Source organism: Buteo buteo, chromosome 15 (genome assembly GCF_964188355.1).
Source record: "Buteo buteo chromosome 15, bButBut1.hap1.1, whole genome shotgun sequence".
Lineage (NCBI taxonomy): Eukaryota > Metazoa > Chordata > Aves > Accipitriformes > Accipitridae > Buteo > Buteo buteo.
In genome coordinates this window covers 16,754,788-16,780,990 of record NC_134185.1, presented here as the reverse complement: position 1 = coordinate 16,780,990, position 26,203 = coordinate 16,754,788, and the positions used below count along the sequence as shown (strand labels likewise).

General features: G+C 41.7%; 2 protein-coding genes across 2 annotated transcripts; one reads left to right on the top strand and one right to left on the bottom strand.

Moving 5' to 3' along the window:
• Positions 1-1,664: 1,664 nt before the first annotated feature.
• On the top strand, positions 1,665-20,040 carry CCNC (cyclin C). Its single transcript, XM_075046669.1, has 12 exons — positions 1,665-1,793; positions 2,529-2,635; positions 6,382-6,466; positions 6,710-6,779; positions 8,288-8,339; positions 11,189-11,244; positions 12,537-12,572; positions 14,344-14,435; positions 15,165-15,232; positions 15,508-15,587; positions 17,498-17,616; positions 18,282-20,040. Exons 1-12 carry the CDS (start codon positions 1,762-1,764, stop codon positions 18,334-18,336), a joined length of 852 nt encoding a protein of 283 aa, XP_074902770.1. The 5' UTR covers positions 1,665-1,761; the 3' UTR covers positions 18,337-20,040.
• A 3,024-nt stretch (positions 20,041-23,064) lies between these two features.
• Positions 23,065-25,728, bottom strand: TSTD1 (thiosulfate sulfurtransferase like domain containing 1). Its single transcript, XM_075046670.1, has 4 exons — positions 25,600-25,728; positions 25,194-25,364; positions 24,814-24,973; positions 23,065-23,491 (listed from the first exon to the last, which is right to left on the bottom strand). Exons 1-4 carry the CDS (start codon positions 25,673-25,675, stop codon positions 23,428-23,430), a joined length of 471 nt encoding a protein of 156 aa, XP_074902771.1. The 5' UTR covers positions 25,676-25,728; the 3' UTR covers positions 23,065-23,427.
• Positions 25,729-26,203: the final 475 nt, after the last annotated feature.

Sequence of the window (26,203 nt, the reverse complement as noted above, 5' to 3'; positions counted from 1 at the left end):
AGACCCCAAGAGTTTCACCTTTTTAACATGCTTGGTTAATTAGCAAATTAGGAAACCGTTCTGGAAAGCTGAGGCAGTCAAGTGCAAAACCTAACGATCCGGATAGCAGCTTTAATGCAAGCATGCTTGGGTGAAATATTAAATCTCATGAAACAAAGAGGTCCCTTCTACTGCATCCGTGCTGGCACATCATACACCAGCTCCACGTGCCAGGGCCCCGAAGGCACCCACAGCCCTGACTGTCCCTGCCCACCCCCTGGGGCTCCCCCCACCCTGCCCATGGCCCAGGACCCCACCTCAGCCCCCTTGGGGCTGTCAGGCACTGCTACCTGCTGCCAAACGGCATTAATGAGCCCCCTCTCCAAACGTGGAGCGGGGTTTTAGCCAGCGTGTGACAGGACGGCGGGTGCTTGGCCTGTGACAGCGTCAGTCCCAGCAGCCTTGCTCAGGGCGCCTCGTCGGTGGCCGCGCACTCCCAGCCCTGCCGAATGCCAGCAGGCTTGCTGGCCGGCGAGGTGACGGCTAGTATTCAGCTAGACTCCTGCAGACTTTTTAAAATACGTCCTTTTCTACTGATCTCGCTGCAAAACTGTGGCATACTTCCCGTAGCGACGCTGCTGCTTGAAGGAACGAAGGCACCATCCCTCCCTCCCTCCTGCCACGCTGGCCCTGTCGGGAGCGTCCCCGCAGCAGGGCAGGTATGGGGACCCACAGCTCCGGCCTCGATGCCCCCTTCCCAGCGGGACGTGGATCAATACGTCTCAGATCCCACTCAGAAGTGGAGAGCTGAGCGTTTTGTATGCCACCAGAGGGAAGAGCGGGAAAAGAAAGATGCAGAGGACTTGGGCCCAGGTTCTTCCTGTTAAACTGGAAAAAAAATTACTTCCAGAGGTTCTCTCCAGTGAGGAAAACCCCAGCACGGAGCAAGCTGCGCCCTGAGAATTGGGGAACGGGTGAGGTGAAGGGAAGCTGAGGTGAGGTGGAGATGGCGCAAGACAAGTAACTGGTCTTACTGGGACTGCTAGGCTGTGGCCGACTGGGACCTTACTGGGAGCAGACCGGTACCGAATTTAGACAGCAGTGGTTTTAGACTGAAGGAGGGCAGGTTCAGACTGGACGTGAGGAAGAAGTTCTTCCCTGTGAGGGCAGCGAGGCACTGAACAGGTTGCCCAGAGCGGCTGTGGATGCCCGCGCCCTGTCAGAGTTCGAGGCCAGGCCGGACGGGGCCTTGAGAGACCCGGTCTGGCGGAAGGTGTCCCTGCCCGCGGCGGGGGGTTGGACCGGACGGCCTCCGAAGGCCCCTTCCAGCCCAAACCGCCCCGCGTCCCTCCGAAGCGAGCAGCGCCCGGGGAAGCCCTGCGCGGCCGGCGGCGGGATCCCTCACGGCTCCCGGCAGCGCGGGAGCAGCCGCCCGCGCCCCGCGCTCGCCGTCTGTCGGCGGTGCCTTCGCCCCTCGCCGCCGCCGCGGCCGGCTGCGCGGCGGGAGCCGGCCGAGGGCCGTCGGGACGCGGCAGCCCCGCCGTGCCGGCGGGCGGCCGAGGGCCCTGCCGCGGCTCCGCCGGCGGCGGGCGGAACCCGCGCGCGGGGGAACGGTTGCCAGCGCCGCGTGTTGCCGGCCGGGGCCCCGCCGGCGGCGGGCGCGGGGCGGTGGCGGCCGCCGCCTCCTTCCTGCTGCCGGCGCGGGGGCGGCGGCGCTGGCGCGGCGCGGCCGGGACATCGCGGGCCCGGGCGCCTCCTCCCCTCTCCTCTCCTCTCCTCCCCATGGCCGGGAACTTCTGGCAGAGCTCGCACTAGTGGGTGCCGCGGCCGCGGGGCGGGAGGGGGCCGCGGGCGGCCGCCGCGCTTTGTCCATTCATTTGCCGGGCCGGGGCGGCGGGGCCGGGGGAGCGGGGGCGCGGCTGGGTCGGGAGGCCCGGCGGGGCCGAGGGGAGCGCCGCGGCGCTGGGCTGCGGCTCCCGGCGGCGGCGGGGCCTGGTCGCCGCGGAGCCCTGGCGGGAGCCGGGCTGGAGTACGAGAGAGGCCGGAGCCGCCGCCGGGCTGGCCGGCCTCGCTTCGCCGTGAGCTTCGAAGCGTTGGGGCTCCCCGGGAGAGAGGGGGGCCGCGTCCCCGCCCGCCCGGGCTTGGCCTCAGGCGATGGAGCGCGGGCGGCTGCGGGGCCGGGGCCGCGGTGGGTTTCTCCCCAGCGGTGGGGGCAGCCGGGGCCGAGCTGCCCTGAGACACCCCGTGCTGGGCGCCTGGGGGTTTCAGGGGGTGCCTGTGAGCTGCCGAAGGCCCGTAAACCCTGCTGGCGACGGGCAGTGCCTCGGAGCTGCGCAGCCCGTGTAGCTTGCTGTAGGGAACGCCGGGCTTAGTCCCTGCCAGGGCGTGTTTTTTCGGACGAGGGACTCGGAAGACCCAAGCGAGCCCTCGCTGGGGAAGCCTGCCCGTGGTGGTTAAAGGCCACGAGCCCTGCAGCCCGTGGCCTGCGCAGGAGTCGCTGGCGGTGACGTTGAGAAGCAGTTGCTGAAGTTAATTTTCCCTTCCTTTAGTTTACAATGGATTTTGGATAAACAAGATCTATTGAAGGAACGCCAGAAGGACTTGAAATTTCTGACCGAAGAAGAATATTGGAAACTACAGATATTTTTTACTAATGGTAAAGGTGTTTTATTTTTATTTCTGCCGTGAAAGCTGCACAGTATCTGCCATGTCTAAATGCGAGCTTGAATTGCTGCGAGAATGTAATGTTTTCGTGGCGATACTGCATATACTTCCACCACCTATTTTAACAAAGAACTGCAATCGCAATAACATTGTCATCTGTTAGTTGTATTAACACAATTTTAGGAGAACTTACAGGCAAATTAGCTGGATATATAACATTTTAACCTGCGATGGCACAAAATGTAGCACGTTTTCTTATTTTCAAGAGGTTGTTACCAAAAACGTAAAAGGAGGAGAAGCAAGCAGAAACTGCTGAGCTAGCACATTAAAGGCTCAATGTCAAGCATTAATAGTCAAACTGGGCTTTTGGTGGGCTCTTAGGCTGTGGTAAGTATTTAGCCGACCTGTGCAGTCCTATTAAACAACAAAGCTTGGAAACGTGTTATTTGTGTTCAGTTATGTTTTCTGAAACCTGCACCACAGCATGTGTCTTGCCTTGTGACTGATGCCTCAGCACTGAGTGGCTCTCAAATTGTCTACGGGTTTCTGAGAGCTGTTGGCAGGCAGCCTGTTCTCCCAAAGAGTTTGGGGCTTGTCTGTGAAGTTATCTAGGAGTTACTTGGTCCTGCAAAGTATTTAACCGTATGAACGGCCGCACTTATATGAACGGCCACACTAGAGCATATCAGGTTACACCGGCACTTAAACTCTTTTCTGTGCAATTGTTCAGCATTTAAAAAAAATCTCCCTAAGCAGAGGATATTGCTCAGTAGTAATTTATTTGCAGCTAGCTCTTTAAATATTTTTTCACAGCAGTCCCTTAAAGTACAAAATGCTTATTTTTTCAGCTATCTGGCCAGACTTGAGACAGAGAAGTGAAGTGACTTTCCTAAGGCCACTGGAAGATCTTATGTCAGTGCTGGAATGATATCTGTGAAAGATACTTATCCCAGCTTCTCTCTTAGCTTAGCTATTTTTATAATAATTGCGTATGCTGTGAATCTGATTACTGTGGATACATCTGTGTTGTCACTTAGATGGCACCAGGAAATCGAGCTAGCAATGTTTCACCTATTCGATCAATTCCTGAAATTCCTTGAGCTTAAAACAAAGTGGCATAGCTTCATAGTGCAAAAAGAGAAAACTGAGTACTGATATTTCTAAAACTGTATTTCTATGCTAATTTTCACTAGAATGAATTTGAATTATGAATATGCTTTTTTTCAATGTTTCACTTCAGTATTTTTCTTGAGCAAACAAAGATTTGCAAAGTAGACAGGCTGGTTTCAGTTTGTGGTTCTCAGGCTCCTTTCCCTTGGCACTCCTTGCCTCCTGTGAAGGTACGGTGTGTGACCTGCGGCAGCTGGAGAACAGCTCTGCCAGCATCTCCCTTGTGCATGTACGAACACAACCTACCTTGGAGGAGAGAGCGGTACTGGGCTTTCACCCCTTCTGTAGCAAAGAGAGGCACCTTCATGGGGAGGACAGTTAGGGGCTGCTCTGTACTGGTGGGAGCTCAGGCAGAGCTTGCCGTGTCAAGCCCTTGACGTGTGTTGTATCATCACCTGCCTCTGAATGGGGACCCTGTTTTGGGTTTATAGAGCCTGCCCCTCTTCTCTCCCACCTCCTGCATTACTTGGGTAGGGATTGAGTCTCAGCCACGCCTTGTCATATTCAGCATGTGTCTGCCCAGGAGATGGTTGTTCCCTAAAGCCATGAAAAAATTGCCTGGAGAGAGGCAGTTTCCTGCTGCCTCCTCATTGGAATACAAGTGCAATAGGTCACCAACTGATGTTATGGCCATGCACAGCTACTCAGAATATGAATACTGTAGAGAAGGAGAACTATCATCTTCTAAAATAGTTTTGAAAATGGAAATTGATGTTGATTTCTCTCTTTGGATCACCAAGGCTTAATAGAGTTTTTGGTTGAAAAGCGCATTAATGGATTTCCCTCTCTGGTCTAGAGCAGAAGCTGTAATGTTTGTGTTACAGGCTACTCAAGATATTCAGATTTAAAACAATTTTTATTTAAAAACCCCCACTGAAACTACTTATTTTGTAAACATAGGGGAATAAATAATCCAATAGTTTCTTTTAAAATATTAAAAAAATTAATTACAAGTGTTGGACTTTTTCCCGGCATATACAAGCTTCCATTTCATTAAGTCTCTCTAGGCTCATGTCCATTTTTTTCCCTAAACCACACTTGGTTTTTCTCTGACAGCAGATGGCCTAACCGTTCCTGAAAATCCCATGGGAGTGAGAAACATATTTGGAGAATTCTGTTTAGCTTAATATTTGAATTTTTCTGATGCCCTAGTAGTAGGACAGCTTTGTAGCCCCATGGTCAAATCAAAGGGAGAAATCCTTTCAAGCCTCCCAAGATACACTGATAAATATTTTAATATTTGTACAGACATGGCATGCCGGGTTTAACCTCCTTTCTGGCAGTATTGCTTGTCCTACTGTCACTGGCAAGTTAGTCTCAACTTGGCATTCTTCTCTTTAGGAAAAGAGTAATAGGACACAGACAGGGACTTAATGTTGCTTTGGGTAATCATAGTGACAAATTCGTTACCTTTTCCTGTGTGTGTGTGGGGGGGGAAGTTGCCAATCATCAGTGCTGTTCAGGGTGGTTTTTTCCTTTTCTCCTACGTTCAGCCCTTTTCTAGCCAGCAATGTCCTTGACATTTGTGTGTTTTAAAATGCTGTGATGCTCATTAAAAGCGAGAGTAGGGTATACCCTGACCATTCCCGAGGGATACAGGATAAGAGCATGGGGAAAAAAATCTGGACTTGGGTGCTTAAGTAGAGACTAAGAATTTAGCGATGACTGAGAACAGAATTGTTTGCTTTTCCCATCAGTGGTTGCAGTCTCGATCTTGCTGCACATATTTTAAATATATACTTCAGTATATTTTAAATTATTTTTTTGGACATTTCTGGTGAGGGAAGAAAAAAGGAAGAGGGAGGCTTAACACAGCCAAGCCTTGCTCTGAAGAATGGCTGCAAAGAAGTATGGGAAAAATAACAAGTAACAACCTTATGTTTCACTGTGCCATTCTCTATATCCAACCCCTGCTCTTAATCCCAGCTTGATGCATCTAATTTGCTTGGCACCTTTCCTTTGCCTGGGAGGCCAAACAAGAGCTACCTGCACAGATGACACCAGGGTTGTTTCTTGGCCAACTGGCAGAGGACCACTGTGATGGAGCAGCTGACTGCATCCTCTGGTCTCCCACCCCCTCTCCCTAGACTAAATATGTCATTTTTTTAACACCTGCTGCCTCTGCCAAATTGTTTGTCTTGGCAGCTTTAGTTGTTTGAAAAAAAACCCCATCCATTTTGCATGGCACCAAAATGCCATAGACTTATATTTTATGTGTTTGAATTTGGTTTTGCTCTAAGAAGGGTAAAGCTTGGGTATTCCATTTGAGATTTGTGTTGTCATCTTCTTAAAGGTCTTACTCACTTTGTATGCAATGAAGTCAAGTTACCTTTCCCTTTCTGAAGGTGTCCACAAGCTTCAGGATGCAGTGCTTCTTCTTCACTTGCAGGTCTGTAGGTTTACAGCAACATGTCTCACCAAAGCAACGTATCTGAACTGAGGGAGAAGACTGTGCTGCTGCTCCTTAGAATCCCCAGCACTAGTCATGTTTTGAGATCCTTTGCTATTTGGTGTCAAATTGTTGTAAAAACTCAACTCAAGCTTTTGTTCATTTTTTTTTTTTTTAAGTTATCCAGGCTTTAGGTGAACATCTTAAATTAAGACAACAAGTTATTGCCACTGCTACAGTCTACTTCAAGAGATTCTATGCCAGGTAGGACTGTTTACTATGATGGTACAAGAATAAAACATTTGCTAGGCACATTTTGGTAGCCCTTTTAAAATGCAGTTCTGTATTAAAAACAGTGCCACTTTTGTTTTCTGGATGGTGTAAAGCTTTTATGCTAATAAAGTTAACTTAAGCTTTGCTTTTTCAAAAGGAAGTGTGGTGCTCTTAATAGATTAATCGTTCTACGTGTATGAAACAACATATTATAATTTTGTTATAACATTTCAGATATTCCCTAAAAAGTATAGATCCAGTATTAATGGCTCCTACGTGTGTGTTTTTGGCATCCAAAGTAGAGGTATGAAGTATTACAATTTTTTAATGTAAAATTATGTGATGTATGAGAGAGAGAAAACGTTTAGGACTTTTAAATTTTTTGTCATTCTTCATGCTTTGGGGGTTGAAACCTTCTCTTTTTTTGTATAGATTTCTATAGCATTTAAGAAAAGGAGATGGAGAAGGCCTTCAAACATGTTATTTAGTATTTGATCTTTCACAATTTTGTCTGAATTACTAACCCTGAAGGGCCTCTGAAAATTGAAAAATGGCTGTTTCACTGTGATACAGTGTTTACATATTTACATGCACTATATCTTAAATTGTGCAGTGTCTCCTTTCTAGTGTGTTTTTCCTTATTTATGTTTACTCAAACTTTAAAACATCATTTGAATTTTTTTCCTAATTATCCTTTTCCCTTTCATATAGTGAGGGATCCTCAGAGTTTACCACACTTTCATTACTTGAATTAAAAGTATGTTGTAGCTCATATGCTGTCTTTTGAGAAATTATCATAAGGAACTGACCCATTAGGGATAGTGGTGAGAAGGCTCCATGCCTCCACCATTAGAAGTCCACTTTGAATGTGGCCAAGAGTTAGCATCAGCTGGGCGCTGCTCTTAGTCTTCTGTAATGCAAGAAGTTTTTCAGCTGTTTGAGAAGTGTCTGCGTAATGGAAAAAAAAAAAATCAAATTGGCCAGTCTGTGATATGTCAGTGCTAATGAATTTTACAGGAGGAATTCAAACGCCTAGTGGATGGTAGAAGCAGTCCTACTAAACCAGTGTCTACATGTGATACTGTTGTCTGTACAAGTACTGTGATACCTTTCAGTGTTTGGAAGAGATGAAGGAAAGGAGAAAGATGCAGAGTATTGGAGAGAGTATTTTTTTTATGAGTCTGTTAATTAAGCCTTTAAGAAAGTACAGACATAGAGTCTATATGTACAGATGTACCTTATATTTTAGAACAAATACTAGAAGTCTGTGCGGCCTTCCTTACACTAAGGCTTCTGCAACTTTAGAGGGCAGCTGTAGCAGTAATGATTCAGCTATGCACTTCTCTGAAGGAACACTGTATACAGAAAATTTTCAGATTGCTGACTGTCTCAGCAGAGGAGCTAAGACTTCGTGGAAACATAATAAAAAAAAAGTAGTTAATGACAGGTTTCTAAAGGCAGTTTTCTCTCCAAGTGGGTTAAGGAAAAACAACATACCTTCTTGAAGCCCTCTTGTCTAGTTTATATGTAGAGTGTTAGCCAACTGAGCTTTTGTGGCTTTAGTACCTTTCATAAACGTTTACTATTCCTCGCAACTCAAACAACAAAGTAACTAATCAATGAAAAAACTCTTTACCTAAGAGTTTACCCTGTTCACCTTAAGAAAAAAAAAAAAAAAAAGGGTGGGGGGAAAAAAAAGAAGTACTGCGTAAAGAAGCCCAGTTTAGTAAGAAGCTGTTATTTTAATTTGATAACAGTGTGAGTATATGGTATTTCAGGTGGTTCACTTCATTTACCATTCTTTTTCTTCAGGAATTTGGTGTTGTTTCAAATACAAGGTTGATTTCTGCTGCTACTTCTGTATGTAAGTATTGGTGATTTTCATTATGCTGTAGTTGGGTATCTCTATAGGGAGATCAGATATTTTCTTTGTGGTTTTTTTGTTTGCTTGTTTTTAAAAGGTAGCTTTTTATCAAGTCACGGGGGGGGCTTGCGTGTTGACTGCTAGGAGCCACTTAAAGCCATTTAGAATAAACAACTTCTGTTTCTAAATACAGAAACAGAAGGGTCCTTTCTGTATTAGTTTTGGTTGATTCTGGTTGGAACTTATGCCAAGCATAAATAAAACCAAATTAATAAAATTAAACTGCTGAGGTTTATAAACAGTCTTGAGTAGGAAATTGAATTCTGAACTACTCAAAGATAGAATTGGAAGCTTAGGACTTTACTTGTCTGTTTTATAAAAGGTATGGCTCCATGGAAGTACCTATTTTCAGAATTTTTGGTAGGCTGTATGCCTTCTAATTTTTTTTACCCCCCCCCGCAATAAAATTAGTCTTTGCACATGGTATTTATTTCTAAAAATACATTTTATAACCTGTATATTGTTCACAAACAAATGCAATAAAATCACACTGTAGTTACTTCATTCTCTCTTTCCCACTTGCCTTCTATTTCCCAATTCCTGTAACTTTAATCTCATCCATCAAGGTCTTAAAGTGATGGCTTCTTTAACTGAATGCTATAATTTGACCCAGAAGGTCCAGCTGCTCTCACTAGACAATTCCTGGCTATGCTTTTCAAAATGTAGGTCAGTGCTTTCAAAATCCCTTTTAGCCATTGAGGGAACAGGTGACTGGCTGCATCTGTAGCCTCCACATGCAGTAAGTATATCAGTCCATGGGGCTGGCCGTATGACAGTTCCACCACCAGGAACTGAAATGCATCTTCAGTGCCAGCATGACCAAGACCAGTACTAGATTTAGCAATAAGAGTTGCTATTTTTACATCAGTAGCATCTCAAAGCACAGATCTATGTGGCAGTTTTGATGTGTCAGTGAGAAAGTTAGATGGATTTTGGTAAATCTGCAGTAGTTGGTTTTACTTGGACTCCTAGTCCTGAGCTGTGCTGTTTCTGAAAATCCCAGGTCTCAGAATCCTGCAGAAGATTTGCCCCACAGTTCTTCCTTCAGACCTAGAAGGCCTGCCCGCCCCGATAAGTACTCTGCATTTCATGGAAGTGGGGACAAAAAGCAACAGGCTTTCTCCTAGTGTTTATGTCTTTTATTCTACCTGGTCTTCCTTTATCAGAGTTGCTTCAGTAGCACACAGCAATTTTTTTTAGGTCTTCATACAAAACATGAAAAAAGCTGAGGCAAGACAAGTAAAAGAAAGCTAACAGGAGGTGACTAGCCTAGCAGTGGTTGGTTGAAAAGGTTTGTTTGCTTTTAGTTAGATGGAAACATGAAGTTAGTAACACATGTTTCCTTTGTAAGGAAGATAATCTCAGATTGGTTTCTTCAACCTCTTCAAAAGCTTTTCGCTCTGTTTCCATAGCTTACTGAAAGGGCAGCTCCATATGGTTGTGTCTGCAGTTTGCTTTGTGGGAAAAATATTTTGTTTCCCTATCTTCCCCCTCAAAGTGGTTTATTTTTTTACTATGTATCTATTCGGTTTGCATGCTTCTTGAGAAACCTGTTTTATTCATTCTTACCTTTCTTGAAATAATTAAAATTTCCAACCAGTAGCCTAGTCTTACTGTCCTGCAGCAAATTTTCTAGCAAAGTCCACCATAGGTCTAAATGTTGAAGACTTTAGTCCAGAGGACTGACACTATCTTTTCATCAAAGTGAATGGCATACTGCTTTTCTGGAGGTAGTATCAATTCATAATATACTGTCTGTCATCAATATAAGGAATGTCGTCTACTTACAGGATGTTAAATGTTACCTGTTTTCCTTGGAGGACAGGGACTTTACGTAGATTTTAAGTGTTTCACTTGTACAAATCTCAAATCCACATCCTCAAGTGTACTTAAGTTTTGTTGGTTTTTTTTTTGCGCAGCATTCTCGTATGAGATCACTCTGGTTTTCAACTTATAATTCTTAACAGTGCACTGTTTGTACCTGTTCTCCTTGTAAAATGCATGAGGATAATTAGGTATCTAAATCAGGGATCATCATAAGCTAGAAAACTGAGGATATATTTGAACATTCTTGTGGAGGCAAGTGTCTTGAATCACATCATATGCCTAAGCGGATGCTTAGGTGTCTCTCTCAAGGAGAGAAACACCCTTGAAAAGTCTGATAATCCAGTGCCTAGGACATTTATCTGCAGTGTGGTGAATTGACATCTTGCTTTGAATTTGAGCCTGGTTTTTGCATATCCAAAATCTTTTCTTCATGGACATACAAGATCTCTTGGTTGAGCTCACTCACCCTGCCCTCAGTCTTGCTTTACTAAGACTTCATTACATGGTTTAAAATCTTCTATGTTGAAGGATCAAGCCTATGTAAAAAATCCTACGTGGAAGTTCCATCTGGATTTAGTGTTGGAAGTGAGATCCTGAAAAGATCACCAGATTTGGAGTGACATCAGTAGGTAGATAGCTCTGTGAATGGTAACTTGTGGAAAGTTAGGTGCCCATAAGCTAGTTGGTGGTTAAGCAGAAGATTTAGTAGTGCCCAATGCAGCAGACAAATGTCTGGCTGAGTACCTGTGCAAATCTGGGTTACAAGTCTACTTCTCTTTCCATTTCAGGATCTTAAATCTTCTAACTTAACTTTTCTCTTTCAAATACAAACGTTTTGTACTACAAGCAGTTGTGCTGCCAAATGGATTTGAAGGGCTATATACAGATGAATTAATAGAAAGGTAAAGCAGTAAAAATATTAATTACATAATTTTTAACATACTGATTTCTCTTTACTGTAGTGAAAACTAGGTTTTCGTATGCCTTTCCGAAGGAGTTTCCTTATAGGATGAACCATGTAAGTATGCTGTTTGAAATACAACTTGGTCAAATAAATTAAAAGACAAATAATTGTTAGCAGGAAATCCTGTCTTTCAAATTCTAAGAAAGAAATATTTTCATACTCGTATGTCAGGTTGCTCATAATTAGTTTTGGATAGATTATTGGGAAAGTTACTTTTAAAAGTAATAAATCTTACATAACCTCCTTTCCTTAAATTGTTGACAGGAATGCTATAAAGAGAAGTGATGTGACTCGGTGACTGAAATAGTAATTTTTATATAGTATGATGATAAAAGAGATTTAGGGTTTTTTTTAATGTTCTTGTTTACAAATACATTGCTCCAGGGAAGGTAAATAGCCCTTGCACCTGGGATGCTTCCAAGCTTGCACACAGGAACAGTTGGCTTACAGAAAGCAGTTTTATTTTTACCTGGAAAATGTAATGGCTTTTGAAAAATAATTTTTATTTATTATTTAAAATTTAGATTTGCTAGTAGTTTTCAAGGCATCCTCAGTCACAATACTGAGAAATTTTGTAGTTTTTCTTGAAACCAGTTTTGACCTGTGCTGTGGTATTTTGAAAGTTAAACGGATCTAATTATTTTTAGATCCACTGTGGGAAATGTTACTTTTTTTTGTTGGTTTGCTTTCCACCCAATTTAGAAAGCCATATGATATATCAGAATATAAAATATCTAAGATCTTGCAGTAAATGTGCTCTGCTATTTTACAGATAAAGGCAAATGGAAACATATTTCAGAGTACTGCTTTCCTATAGCCAAAGCAGTCCAATCTTTTGCTTGATATCACTAATAAGTTACTATCTCTATGGAAAATGAGAGCTGATTTAATTGCTACAATCGAACAGAATAATTCATATTAAATTAAATCTGAAAATACTCTAAAAGGCCATTTGGCATGTTAGTGGTCTGATGAAGAGGCTCTAATTCTACAAAAGGACTTCTCTATTGCTGTTAAGTGTTTATACACTGGGAACAATTTGCTGCTGCCAGGTATTGAAACAAATCAGACAAGTACTGTCAATGAAGTAGCTTTTCATAGTAAACTTGATCCAAAATGTTTAAATGCATTGTTATTATGACTGGAGTTAAGTTATGATGGTGGTAAGGCAATGGCTAATACTAGTTTGATTTTTTTTGTTTGGTTTTGTAGTTTCAGGTGAAATGTGTTTAGGACTGTTGGAAATGTGTTGAGAATTCCAGTGATGATTTTAAACTGGATGCCAGTTAATTCTTTCTGCTGTCTGAAACATGCTGCTGTTTAACTGTGATTTTACTTCTTTGCAGATACTAGAATGTGAATTCTATCTCTTAGAATTAATGGTAGGTTTGTTTTTTTTTTTTACTACTGTTGCCTCAGTTTACTTTTTACTGATGAAGACTATTTTGAGTTTTGTGCTATGAAATATGCATTATGCTGTCTTTTTTTTTTTTTTTTTTTCCCCACGCCAATTTTAGAATGATGTCCATGCAGGTCTAACATTTATGTTTTCAGCAGAATACCGTACTTACCGTGCTGTCATCTAGGCTGAGTGAGGGCATTCTCACCTCCTTGTGTTGAAGCTGGACTTCTCAACAGAAAGAGGGCAGATTGTGAGATCGGTGAGGACAGCAGGAGTGTGTATGGCTTTGCATCCTAGTGGTTAGAGCAGTTGGTTAGTGGTGTTGGAAGGCTAAAGCATAAGTTCTGTTTCCAGAACTGCTTGTTTTTAATAGAAAGGTAACTGTATATAAGTCCTGATGCAGAGACTAGGATGTCAGTGTCCTTATTTCCCCAGATGAATGGCCAGTCAGGAGCATAAAGAGTTGTATTCTTTCTACGCCCTCTTCTTGCCTGGAAGAATCTGCAGCTATATATGTATGTTCCAGCTTCAGTAGAAGGTGTGGGTAGTATCCCACTCAGGCTAGTGTATAACCTGATAATTAGAGTAATCTTCTAGGAAGTGAGATACAGGTTTGAATCCTATGAGGAAGAAACTGAATTCAGGGCCTTGCGTTTTCTGAGATAGTGCTGTAACTGTTGGATGAAAGAAGTACGATGTGCCATTTCATTCCAGGCACTTTCAAAGAAAGGATCTGTACCTGCTTTTTGTAAGGTTGCCATCCCATTGCTGTGTTTTCTAGGGCAACTGAAAGGATGCAGCCCAGGCTTCTTAGGGGGCTTAGGTAAAGTGGTGCCTAATTTCTGCATATTGGTTGGACTTGGATGGATTAGGCACCAAGGTCACTGTACTGGAGTGGTTCTGCTCAAGTGCAGAGAAAAGGAGAGAGAAACCAGGGAGGAGCCTAGTGAGTTAGGTAGCAACCGAGAAAATATGTTTTGGGAACAGGACACAGAGGAGGTCAGATCAAAGTTTTTTGTTCATGCCTACAGTTGTTATAACCCCGTTTTAGATAGCCTGTTTAGATTTAGTCCTTGGTACCTCTGCTATACATGGCAGTAACTCTTGAGTTTTGTATACAGGAGTTTTATCATAAGTAACTGCATTTACAAGAAGTTACATCTTAGGGATTGACTTACTTTTCCAGTATGCTATGCAATATATAGTATGTATAATAACTGTCTCATTTCAGTGTTCAGCACGTGTAACTTAATGGAGCTTTTCCCTATAGTATCCATACAGGTGACTGCTTTCAGTGAGAGGGTTATTCCTTCTTGCTTACACCAACCTGGGCCTGAAAAGAGTGGTTTTGAGAGCAGTGGATTTTTTTTCCTTTTCTTTCTTTCTTTCCAGAGCAGTGTCAATTATTTTGGCATGCTGTCCATGTATGGTATTTAGTGACAGACTGTTTTCTGGCAGTGGTTTGTATTTCCAAGTGGGAATTACGGGTTTGTAAGCAAATGAGGTTTCAGTGTGCTGCAGATGTGGCTTTCTCTGTCTCTTAGGGGAATGACATTGACAGACTGGCAACCATGCTATGTAATGGTATTCTAGAGAGAGCACTGCCCTCATTAGAGCAGGGTTAGGTGTCAGAATGCTACGTAAAAAAAAAATAAATCAGTAATTGACTTGTAAACCAAATGTTTTTAATGTGAACTGACAACACATTCTGCATTGTAATTTAACTTCTATCCTGTTGACATTTTTCCTAGGACTGCTGTTTGATAGTGTATCATCCTTATAGACCTTTGCTACAATATGTGCAAGATATGGGCCAAGAAGACATGCTGCTACCTCTTGCATGGTAATGAAGACAATGAGTAACAATAGTGCCTCCTTTCAGCAAGAAAGCATTTAACAGTTATGCTTCAAAGGTGGTTAAGCAAAAGCAGGCTTAGCCATATTTGAATACAAAGGGTGCCCTAGTTAACCTGTGCAGGTACATGTCCCTGATTTAGCTTATTCTGTCTTTAACCCTGTAATGATTTGACTTTGCAGTGGTCTAATTTTTATTTTTAGACTAGCTCTAATAGCACAGTTTTTTACACTACTGAATGGTGACTATGAGTAGAGGTAATCTTTTTCTACCAACTTATGCTTTCTGTTGTATCTTGTCATAGGAGGTATAAGCAGTATGTAGGGTTTTTTAGCTGTGTTAGCAGAACTCTTATTCTTGAACTGTTTCACAAATACAGAAAGGCAGTAAAAATACTACTTTTATGCTTGCCCTTATTTATTTGTGAAACAGGGATAAATATTTTATGGTATACGTCAACACCGTCTGCAGAAGGACTTTTATGGTATTATAATAGTGTTTCCAAATAAACTTCTGCAGTGATTACAAGAAAGAAAATGAAAGGCTTTAAGAGATTTTTACAAGGGGCGAGATTTCTTCCCTCGCTGTTTTGTCCTGCAGCCTCACTGCTTCTACCATCTGGGAAACGGACAAAATATTTATAAACTGACAGCAGTTTTTGAAGTCTTATAGTCTAAAGGTGAATAGGACAATACTTACAAGTTCTTTTTTGCACAGGAGGATAGTGAATGACACATATAGAACTGATCTTTGTCTGCTGTACCCTCCTTTCATGATAGCTCTAGGTAAGTAACACAAGTAATGTCTCTTGTCTTGTTTAAATGGATGTGTTCTGTGTGCTGTCCCATCAACAAGCATTCCTTAGAATAAGGTGCTTCAGTTTGAATTTCATGCAGTAGTGACAGTGTAGCTTTGCAACTTAAAAAGTCTTGGAGAAAAATCAGGTAATTAATCCCGTTTTTTTTCTGTTGACCTGTATAGTGTATATAAAAAATAGAATGTTTCTAACTGTATCAAGAGTGGCTCTTTGTTCAATATGCATGTCACCTGATCTTTGCAGCTTGCCTACACGTGGCCTGTGTTGTCCAGCAGAAGGATGCAAGGCAATGGTTTGCTGAGCTATCTGTTGATATGGAAAAGGTACTCTGTTTTTAATTCCTGCCACCTATTATGGACTGACCAGAAATGGTAGTCATGGTTATAAAACTACCATCTTACATGTCTGCAGTACTGATTTGAACTTCATTCAGTGATCGTATGTTAGGTGCTGTTGAAATTAGGTAGATCTCTCAGGGAGGAAGACAATGTCAGGTCATTCAGTCATCACACTGCTCTGACAGTCAAGACAGAACCATTGCATAATGAGCAAAGTGTTGCTGGTGTTGCCGTTTTTCAGATGGATACATAAAACCAATATACTTCGAATTTTTTGCCAGAAAAAGAATTCCCAGTGTTTTTTGTCATTCAAGATTGCCATCATGAGTTTGACTTTTATTCTAGTGCATGTGATTTTCTGTTCTCATTTTCTCTCTATAAGTGTACGTAATATAGCAGAGTGTAAAATATTCTTAGCACTTTCAGGATGACCAGGACCATGACTTCAGTCAGTGTTAAACAGGGGGATGCCAAGATCATTCAGTTGAGTTCCCTGCTGTTGCAAATTCTGTGTCAAATGTTCCCCTTCATAAATTTATCGGGTTCTGAGGCGCAGTTCTTCTCATACCAGTAACGTGCTTCATCTTCACTAGTTCCTTTTGCTTTTTAGATTGACTTCTTTAACCTTTGTTTAGCTCCAGCAAGCAAGCCAAACTAGTACTCGTACTCCTTATCACACTGTTTCACTCTGCACATATTATCTTTTTTGAAAATGAGCATCTGGAATTAAATAGCATATTATGGATGAGATGTACCATTGCCCTCTCTGCCCTCAGTATTGCCTTTTATCCTGGCATTGTATTTGTATTCCAGGATTTGTCTTCAAATTTAAGCACGGTGTGGATGCTATGCTGCATCAAGAGCCTTCTGAATTGTGCTGTCATGCATGTAAAAGCAGGGTGATAATAAATTGGCAGCAGAGGAGAACCAACCTATATTTGACAGATAAGGTTACCATAAGCTTGATACTGAACATGTTTGAATGTTTACATGTCTTGGTTCTCATGCCAGTGATACAATCTAAGCTTGATTTTTTTTACATTAAGACCATGGACCTCTTAGCTAACTATGACTTTTCTTTCAAGGATATATATTGTTCTAGCATTTTATCAAGGTCCATCTATTAAAAAGAATAAAGAAGTCTACTGTATTAATTTAGAGAATGATGAAACAAATTATGAACCAAACATTATGCACCTTTTATATAGAATATTGCACTAGAAATTTAATAGGAAATTAAGGTAGCTGAGGTGCAGTAGATAGGAAGTGTCCAAACTGATAGAGAATGCTTATGCTTCCAGAAGTGGAATATGAAAGTTCAACGATTCTTATTATATGTATATAAGAATATAGCAAGAATAATAATAAGAAGAATGTAATAAGTATTTAGATACTCCTTGGCTCTTTATTTCTTGGAAGGAAAGAATTCAGACCAATGTTTTGTGGTTTGGGGCTTTTTTTCCTACACTGTGCCTCTGATGTATATGAACATTGATAATCATCGGTTACTGTATTGGTAATCCGTGGTCATCTAGCTGCAGTCATGCTGTCAGGTGTCTGTATTTTCCCAGTAGCATAGTTATAAACTGTGGCAGTAGTTGCAAATAAATAAAAAGCTATTTAGCTTTCAGGGGAGGAGAAGTGGTATATACAGTTGAATGGAAGGGAAAGTATTCTGTTCAGGCTTCCATTCACAATTAAATCAAAAAACTAATTATAGAAATGGTTGATTGCCAGACCAGATTAAATGTGAGATAGCTCTGTTTATAATATGAAAATTGTGCTGCTTAATTTCAGTTTGGGGCATGTTTAATTAATTACACACTTAAACTGACTATGACAAAGATAAAATCACTATTGTGTCTGACCTTAGGATCTCTTTTCTTTCTAATCAGATTTTAGAGATAATCAGGGTTATTCTGAAGCTGTATGAGCAGTGGAAGAACTTTGATGAGAGGAAAGAGATGGCTACTATTCTTAGTAAAATGCCTAAACCAAAACCACCTCCAAACAGGTACTGTACTTCCTTAATACATCTTTCACATGGAAAAACTTGACTGCTATCTTAAGAATGAGTAAATGTTTAATTTGAGGTATAGCGTATATTTTTACAGTCCAGACTTTTCTATTACAAACAGCCAGTCTGATTGTTCAGGAGCTAGCGAGAAGCAGAACATTTATTGTTTTATGGAGAATGTTAATGTGATTAGAATGTGATCAATACAGCTTAGCAAATGTAAGGAACCACGGTGTGAGGCTCTGTGGTTGAGCCAGATTGATGAGAACTGGGCCTGCTTGATGTCATATTTAATTACCGTGATTAAATACCACTGTTGGGAATCTGCACATGCAAATTCCTGTGCACGTGCTTATGTACTATGAACTTTGAAATGTTGACGTCAGAAGTAGATTCAGCAGGCAGCTGCATGGGTATATATTGAAATTATTACTCAAATAAATACACTGAAGTTATTTATGCATGCTGAGATTAACCTTTGCATTTTTAATGAAATTTAGCACAATATCTTAACCTAGTTGTGTATATGTTGAAGTATTTTCCTTCAAAAGGTTTCTACTACTTTCAGAATACCGTATTTTTTTAAATAAATAAAGACAAAAATGTAATACGATGCTTCTTTTTCAAGACATGTGGTTTTGTGTTTTTTTTCTTCCAAACAGTGAAGGAGAACAGGGTCCAAATGGTAGCCAGAACTCTAGTTATAGCCAATCTTAAGACATTCCAAAGAATTTGTTTATGGACCACTTTGACTCAAGACATCCTGGGATCTTTCCTGTGTTCATGAAATGGACAGAAGGTTTTAGTAACATCTTTGACAAAGAACTTGAAGAATAAATAGCTTGTTTGTGTCAAGCATTTTGAAAGCTTTTTCTCTAAAACTGCATCATTTTCTCTGACGCTGGAGCAAATGTACTAAGATTTTTCAATATAAGGAATCAAATGTTAAACCAAGCTGCAAAAGATTAACACTATCCACTCAAAATAAATAGTTCATTATTGGTTTTGTTTGCTTTGAGAAAATTGTAACTTGCCATTGAAGTGAACTATTTTTAAAGCGACAGTAACCTGAAGCCTAAGTGTAACTGTATTAATGACTTGTGTTGTCTTCATTTTGTTTGTGACTGAAGGAAGGTAGCGCACTGTGTGTTAAATCTATTCATTACCTTGAGTTTTGTTGATTTTTTTGAAAATAAATATGGATTCTGTAACAAGTAACGCAGCAATCCTTCAGAAACAAAACCTAGAAGAGCCTGCAAAGAATATTGTTACAGTTTTAATGAAAGCTGCAGGAAAGAAATTCAGTTCCTTTTTTGGATTAGAAAAATGCTGTTTTACTTAGTAGATGTACTTGGATGTTTTTGCCACGAAGTGTAGTAGCCCAGCTTACCAGAGAAGTGCAATATGTATAGTGATTCTGCAGTTTTCTTAAACGTTTCAAGTGTTAGGAATTAAAAAAACCCAACATACTATGATTTTTTTTTGCAAGTAAACGTACTGTATAGTACAATTGGAATATTTCACAGTCAAGTACAAATCTGGATATGATTGCTGTTTTTTATGGTGGATTTTTTTTTTTTGTACAAAAGATATACACTGTTAGTCTGCCTTCACTGTTGGTGTGAATTTGTGTGGTTCATTAGGGAGTTTATTTAAGAGGATCAAGCTTTTGGTGAGTTTCATACTGGCTAATTTTAATTGTGATGTTAGGAGCAACTCTTTAGAATAACTGAAATGGGATTCCTTGGTTAACTATGTGCTGGAGAAAATGAGATTCCTTCAAACAGAAGGCCATATCCTGTGTTCCTTACTCAGGCAGATATCCCACTGAAGTCAGGAATTGGCCTAAATCGAATTTCTTGATTTTTAGATAACTTTGTTTCTAATTAAGTTCTGTACAACTTAATTTTGAATGATAATGCTGACTTGCCCAAGTATAAAAATTGAATGATAAAGTGCAGTAACATTGTTCTCCTTTTTTTTCTTCTGAAGCAACACATTTCCCTGGTCTGAAATATTGGAGGGAAATTCTTGAAAACCCTTGCTCTGTGATGCGTCTTGGTTTAAAAAACTGGCCCCTTAAAAAAACCCTGTTTTTTGCAAATACCTGTCTTTGTAATTGGCTGATCATTCAGTGAAATATAACTGAAGTGTGTTTGTATGTAGCCCATTAGGCTACTAGCATTTATTTCTGTTCAGGTTATTTTTGTAAAACATTAGGTAAACAAGCCCAAACCACTTTGGTGAGATAGAAAATATATACATTTTGGTCTTTGCTACTTTGTTTCCATTTGATCCATACCTTTTATAGACACTTGATTGATGAAGTGGAATTTGGCTGTTTGCCTTTGTTTCTTGAAGTCTAAAATGTGCTATTTGTAATGTGGACTTGGGGAGTAGAAATAAATCAATGCAACTTGACCATTGTGTGGAGTTCTTAAACAGGAACTGTCCTTTAGGTAAACATCAGTCTTCTCACATATACCACATACTCTGCTAAGAAAGCTAATGTTTTGAAATTAGGGGTTTCACACAATTAATGAAGAATTCTGGCTGGAGTGATTAAAAGTTGTCTTGCTGTTCAAGAGCCGTGGCAGACTTGACTTCATACCTAAACTACCTATGTGACCTAAACCTCAGAGCTAAACTATCAGGCACTTCTTGATGGTAAATAGAAGTATCTTAAGTCATTTCTCTACTGGGGAGGTGAGGATAGTTTTACCAGCTCTGGTTCCAGTGTAAACAGTGAAAGGCAATGAAGTCCAGTCAAAGGAACTGGATTCAGTGATGACAGTTATAAAAAGATGTAAATTGGAACAACAGGAAATACAACATAATCTGAATTCAACAGCTTTGCTACCAACCAGACAGAAAAAAAATCACCTTTACTGTGCTTAATTTCAAAGGAGAAAAATGCATAAAAATGAGGTGTATCATTAAAGGAGAGGTAGCTGAAAGTCTTCACAGATTATATGGTTACAGGTGACAGTGGAGTGTCAAAGCAAACACTGGTGATCTGTGCCAAAAAGACTAAAGGAAAAATCTAAAAGGAAGCAAACTGAACTGAATCAGACAACTCAAAAAGCATAATTTGAGAAGTTATATCCACATATGGAAGATACAGAGGAAGACACAGAAAGGATCATCAACTTCGACAAGCTACAAATAGTTTGAGAAACACCTTGCAAAAAACTAGCAAGACTAATAAACACTAGATCTACCAAGACTAATAAAAACTAATGAAAATAAAAAAGAGGTATACAGTGGCTTTCCTATTAAAAAAAAAGAAATCCACTACTCTTCAGCTCAGAAAAGACAGCAGAGGTCTAGAAAAATCATGAGTGGTGTGAAGACTGATGAGGTGACAACTGTTCATCTCTTCTGACAGAAGAAGCAGGAGCATCCGATGAAAACAATACATGGCAAGTTGAGAAGCAACAAAGGAAAAGACCTCTTCTCACAATGCATTGTTAAACCCAGTACAGCCTGCTGTGACTGCTGGGAGTTTGTGTTGAAAATTTACAAATACCCAAATATACCAAGACATTCAAAGCCTGAAGGAAGTATCAAAGCACTCCAAGTTGTAAATGAGAATAATAATAATAATCTGGGGGTTGTATCACTAGATACTTGTCTTGTTTTATGCTCTTCCTCAGATGTTTATTACTGGTTGCTGCCAAACAGAACATAATGGGCTAGACAGATCTTGGTGTGACCCAATATAACTGTTTTTCACTGTTTGTACCTATGTAGTTTTAGATGTTTGCAACAAACTTTAATGTCACTACAAAAGGAAGCATTTGCCACTTATGACTAAATCGTGACTAAGTTTAGTTGATTAGATCTCCTTGCTTTGTTCATCTGTATACTGAAGTTTGGTGGCTTGGTCAGTACAGCTAGGCATGATTAATAACACGTTTAGCTAAATATTTTCAGTGTGTCTCAAATTTTCTATACAATCTGACCTTAATGATCTAGATCAAAAGGCATCATTAGTCCTGGTGAGGCCTGGCACAACGCAACCAACAGTGGGCCTCAGTTGCCCCTTTGACTATGTGCCCACAGCATTGTGAAACTGTCTAGGTCATGTTAAACAGGCAAAATTAATAGATCATAGGATTTGGCTAAATCCAACAAAACTGTTGGCATCTGTTACACCTCCTGATCCAGTCTGAAAAACACCTTTCAAGAGTAAGATAGTGAGAATTGCAGAGTAATTGACCACAACAAGGTAGCACCCATCCTCATTCTGGCATTTTAATTTCATCTTACTCCCATTAATCTATCAGTTGTTAAACTAAACCAGTATTTTGGAAATTAGTCTAAATTCTGGTTCTTGTTTGGTTTTTTTTTTTACGAATTGGTAATAAAGTATAGCACTAAGACCGCTAAAAAGTCAATGATACTTTGAAGAAAAATGCACTCATTACTCACTATTATGACAGCTACACTACAGGGTCTCTAATTATTAGCAAAGACAGGAGAACGGAAACCGCTGTGAGGGCAGCACAGCTAACACAGCTGGCTGTGCTAACTGCAGGAGTTCTCCTCTAGAAACAAATTACTGCAGAGAGACTGTGGGACTTACTAGAAATAAAGTTCTAGTAAGACTAGTGACTTTTTCTTTTCTCTAAACTTGAGACGGTATTTTTTAGGTCCTCTTCTCACCATGCAGACCGGACAGTCAGAATGGAAGAGCTGTAGGGTAGGTGCACATTGCCTGCAATACTCATTAGAGCAGAACCAGAAGTTTTAATTTCTTCTTCCAGACATCCTGCAGAGTCCTGAATTTCTGTGCTACGACTTGAATTTTCTAGACGCCAAAGCAACTCACCTTTGCTGGTTCATCTGAACTGCTAACAGCATTAAAAAACAAAAAAATCCTTAAAATTATGACTATGCAAATTTATAGGTGGGGATGGGATGGATCGGTTTGTTTTTTGAAATTTAAGACACACAAGTTAACATACATAAAAGAAGGAAGGGTGTTTAGTAACTTCCTTCGACACCTCAAATTTTCCAGCCTAAAATGATTACATCTCTGTAATAGTAACTTCAAATATAGGCAAGTTCTCACTCGATACCGAGCTGCTGAGGGAACAGAAGTTGTTGACTGAATGCTATATACCATTTTGTGCTCAGAAGCAGATCTGCATATAAAAATGGATATATTTTTAAAATAAGGAATCACACAGTATTTTGAACAGCAAGTATTCTAGCATCAGGTCAGTTTCCTTTTGTATTTTCTGACCCGTAAAGTTTTGACTTTACAATCACATAGTACAAACCTAAAAATCTGTACTCTACTTGTACTCTTTGATAACACAGTAACTATTTTAAAACTCTAGCTACGCATGAAGTACAATAAATCTGTGCTTAGGGCAGCTACCCCAATTCCATTACAATATCTGCAGTTTAACTATTCTAAACAAACTATCCAACACATTTATTTGGGAAAGGGTCATTTTATTTGTCCCATCATCATCATTAGTTTAAACAGTCGTAAACTACATCATACAAAAATCTTAGTAAACATAATAAGCACTTAGGTTCTCCTCACATACTTGCACCAAAAAACATAGCCCAAAGTAAAGATGGAACAAATTTAATGTCCTCAGTTCATGTCATAGTCTTTAGCTATAATTTGAACCAAGCAGCTGATATGCATGGCTATTTGAAGGTGAATGTTCATTTACACAAGAAAGCAGGAGTGGGCTGTATTCTGGAAGTGGAGTGCACATCATTTGAATGCTAAAACCTACGAACCATCCTGAAGCCTTGACAGGGCAAGGGTTGGGGTAGTCATCTTCATTTTTTCTCTGGAGGTTCATGTTTTACCCAATCCTCAAAGCCACCAGCATATTGCTGAACTCTGAAAATATGCAGAAGATACTATGTTAAGAAGGACTCTTGAAAAAGGTATCTAAAAGAGCATGGCAAAAAAAAAACAACCAAAAGAAAATCAGAGAAAAAAAGCATAACAGAAATTCTCTGCAATCAAATACACTTGTACCTAGCTTCAATGAGCCAGATTGATACTCCCTGTACTCCAATACTGCCTGCTTCCATGCAGTGTGTCCTGTAACCCTTCCAAATGACACAATGCTGGAGGGCAAATATCAAGCAAGTAGTAGCAGCCGCACCAATGAAACAGTTTCCCGCTTCTTTTTTTAAAAAGAGAGAACAGACTTGCTGTGGTGAGAGATTTATTATGTCTAATACTTCAGATGTCATCAAAGAAATGCGGCACACTGATCTTTTACTTCCTTGCAAACCTACATGCTCTGTAGATCTGACATAAGCCTTTACAAAGCTAAACTCTGGAAAACAAAAACCCACCATGCAAAACAATATTGACTCCTTCAATTAGGCAGTATGAAAAACAGGTAACGGAGGATATTTTGCACTTACTAAAACAATATATTTATAAAACAAGAATGTGGTTCCATCTTTTGACTAGAACTAGCAGGGATATTCCAGTTCATGAATTGCAGTTCCATGAAAACACGAGCAAACCACCAATTTTTTAAATCGTATCTGTAGTCTTCAAGCCAGCAAGGCACCTTCTGGCATGGGTATAACAATTCTGCCAACCAAACACTGCTTTTGCTTTCACTTTATCAATCTCATTGTCTTTTTAGCTACTGCCTTCACTGCTTTAGTCCTGGGAAACGATCCAATGCTTTACTGAAAGTGAAGGCCTACTTTGTCAACAGTGAACTGTACAGGTAGAACTGCAATTTAACAAAGGGCGTGGTTTCATAAACTATTTAATCTAATTTAAGATTGTACTTCTACCAAAGTGAGCAGTTCTCCACCTTTCCAATCATCCTGTGGCTCAGGACTAGTGCTTATAAAGCCGTATAAGGAAGCAATGTCTTGGCGAGGGAGCCTTAAGAGGCAGAAGGCTCCTTCAGCGGCAGCACGGTCTTGCAGCAGACTGCATCACCTGCGACACACGCACAGAGCTGCTGAGGGGTTGTTTCACAGGGCGATACACCTTACTTTTCTGGAGCACTCAAGGGTGTCTTTCAAGGTTCAGTGGAGACAAGAGGAGGTGTCTAACTCAAATACCAGTCATTTTGTTCATATTCCACATTTAAATTTTTACCCTTGCCCGCAAGAAGCTGAGTCAGAGTTCTGCTTCATGGGGGTAGGCCACATTAATCCCATCCTTACACACATAAGTCTTACCTGCTGAAACCCAAGGACATGGCAAAACTCAGTGCTTGTTTACTTCTTGTTCCTGCCAAACATGAGAAAACCACAGGGTCCGACTTGGATGGCATCTTTTGATTGTACTGCTCCTTGAACTCCATTGGGTCCATTTGTAGAGCTTCCACTAATTCACCCACTAGGAAATACAGAAAAAAAGTCTCATTTATTCTCCATCCACAGACAGGCTGACACTGTCAGCCTTGTAATTCCTCTGGAGGAAAAGTTCAGCCTCACAACATACTAGCAGCTGTCTAGCACAGCCCCCCTTTGCTCAGTCACTGCCACTTGTCCACAGACTTGACCATCAAGCAAAGGGCAACACCCAATGTCCCCACGTCGCGGTGTCAGTAACTTACGTGGTATGTTGACGGACGCTGGGATTTTTCCGAATCTGTCGATCTCCCACCTCTCCCGCACGTCTATGTGGAGGACGTTGGTCTTCTTCAAGTCTTTGAGCTCTTGGTAGGAAAGGCTGGGTGTCCCACCGGCGCAGAGCCTGCGGCTGGCGGCACCCACCGCCCCGGGACCTGACGGAGAGGTGCCGCCCGTGAGCCCGGAGGAGACCCCCGCCGCCCCGGGACCTGACGGAGAGGTGCCGCCCGTGAGCCCGGAGGAGACCCCCGCCGCCCCGGCCTCCCGGGGAAGGCCATCGCCCCTAATAACGTTGAACCTCCCCACACGGCCCCCCGCCCCGACCAACCTCACCCCGCCGCCCGCCTTCCCACAGCCCCGGCCGCCGCTCCGCTCCGCCCCCCGCCTCACCGGGCGCCGCCGCCCGCCACCAGCCGCCGCTCGCCGCCCGCAGCGCCCGCCGCCAGCCCCAGCCCCCGACCGCCATCGGCCCGCCTCCCAAGATGGCGGCCGCCCGCGCCGCGCCGGCGGGGGAGGAGACGGCTCCCCGGGCCGCACCGCCTTCTCCCCGGGGGCGGCGGGGCAGCCGACACAGCTGGGCGAGGCAGCCGCTGCCTTCGGTTTCGGTACATCCAGCCACTGCCCCTTTGCCTGGACAGGGCAATTTCCACAACTGAGCCGAGCTGTTGAGAAGATCTAAAGTGCCAAAGGCCTGGAGACTGAGCAGGGATGAGGAATTTTGGTGCCAAATCCACTCAAAGCAATTCCGGAACCCCCCCTCGCTGTCACACCTGAGGAGAAAAGGTGATTTTAGCACTGGCCTGCGCCGCTTTCACCCGTGCCACTGCCCCCTTACAGCCACAGCAGCGGTGGTCCAAGGGTAATAACCGACCGCATCCCTAGTTTCGACACGCTTTGGTTTTGAAAGCTGTCAGTCTTCCAGCTCCAAGGACTGATGGCCAAGACACGTTTTAAGTGGAGAAATGAGGGTCCCTCTGTTCAACGCCTTTTAAAT

Bases quoted from the DNA above. Each gene is read 5' to 3' on its own strand.
- CCNC (XM_075046669.1), top strand. From the start codon at position 1,762: ATGGCCGGGAACTTCTGGCAGAGCTCGCACTA. The intron at 1,794-2,528 runs GTGGGTGCCGCG...CCCTTCCTTTAG, and splicing joins TTCTGGCAGAGCTCGCACTA to TTTACAATGGATTTTGGATA. The intron at 6,780-8,287 runs GTATGAAGTATT...CTTTTTCTTCAG, and splicing joins TTTTGGCATCCAAAGTAGAG to GAATTTGGTGTTGTTTCAAA.
- TSTD1 (XM_075046670.1), bottom strand. From the start codon at position 25,675: ATGGCGGTCGGGGGCTGGGGCTGGCGGCGGGCGCTGCGGGCGGCGAGC. The intron at 25,365-25,599 runs GTGAGGCGGGGG...CCTCTCCGTCAG, and splicing joins GTGGCGGGCGGCGGCGCCCG to GTCCCGGGGCGGTGGGTGCC. The intron at 24,974-25,193 runs GTAAGTTACTGA...TGTATTTCCTAG, and splicing joins AGCGTCCGTCAACATACCAC to TGGGTGAATTAGTGGAAGCT.